Raw genomic sequence first — 504 nt, 5'->3', positions numbered from 1 at the left:
TGTATATTTGTTTATTTTGTGTGTCTTCGTCATTATTTCTGTTTTGTTGACTTGTGTTTTCTGTTGTAGATTGTTGCTTCGTGATTGATGTGTGTGGGTCGTACTACTGAACTCCTCGGAGCAGAGCAGCAGGTGTCTGTGGAGAGGGTTCTTGAGCTGGAGAAATCATTGAAGGAGAAAGAGGACGTTGTTGTAGATGTTACAGCAAAAATGAAGGAGTCGGAGGACGAGGTTACTCGTCTTCGGGACCAGATTCGGCTTCTGCAAGCAGAAATAAGGGAAAGTGATAAGACCAAGGGGCAACTGACCTCCAGGGTCCAGGAGTTGGAAGAGGAGGGATTGGAGATGTTCACCTCCGGTTTTGACCGAGCTGTTAGTCAGGTTGCTGTATTGGCCCCAGAGTTTGATTGTGGTCAGCTTGATGTGACCAAGATAGCTATCGGTGGGAAGCTGGTTGTGGATGGAACCGTGGAGGACCATGACAAGAACGTTCCTCCTTCTTAA

At 47.0% G+C, this 504-nt stretch overlaps 1 protein-coding gene across 1 annotated transcript; it reads left to right on the top strand.

Annotated features, from left to right (window-relative positions):
- On the top strand, nt 1–504 carry LOC148572312 (uncharacterized). The gene has a single exon (XM_088508413.1). The coding sequence runs from the start codon at nt 88–90 to the stop codon at nt 502–504; it is 417 nt and encodes a 138-aa protein (XP_088364539.1). The 5' UTR covers nt 1–87.

This window comes from Arachis ipaensis, chromosome B3, assembly GCF_059453495.1.
Source record: "Arachis ipaensis isolate K30076 ecotype BB chromosome B3, ASM5945349v1, whole genome shotgun sequence".
Taxonomy (NCBI): Eukaryota; Viridiplantae; Streptophyta; class Magnoliopsida; order Fabales; family Fabaceae; genus Arachis; species Arachis ipaensis.
Note: the sequence above shows the minus strand (reverse complement) of the source record. Positions and strands in the feature narration are given on the sequence as shown.

Coding starts and splice junctions, on each gene's coding strand:
- LOC148572312 (XM_088508413.1), top strand. CDS start 88: ATGTGTGTGGGTCGTACTACTGAACTCCTCGGAGCAGAGCAGCAGGTG.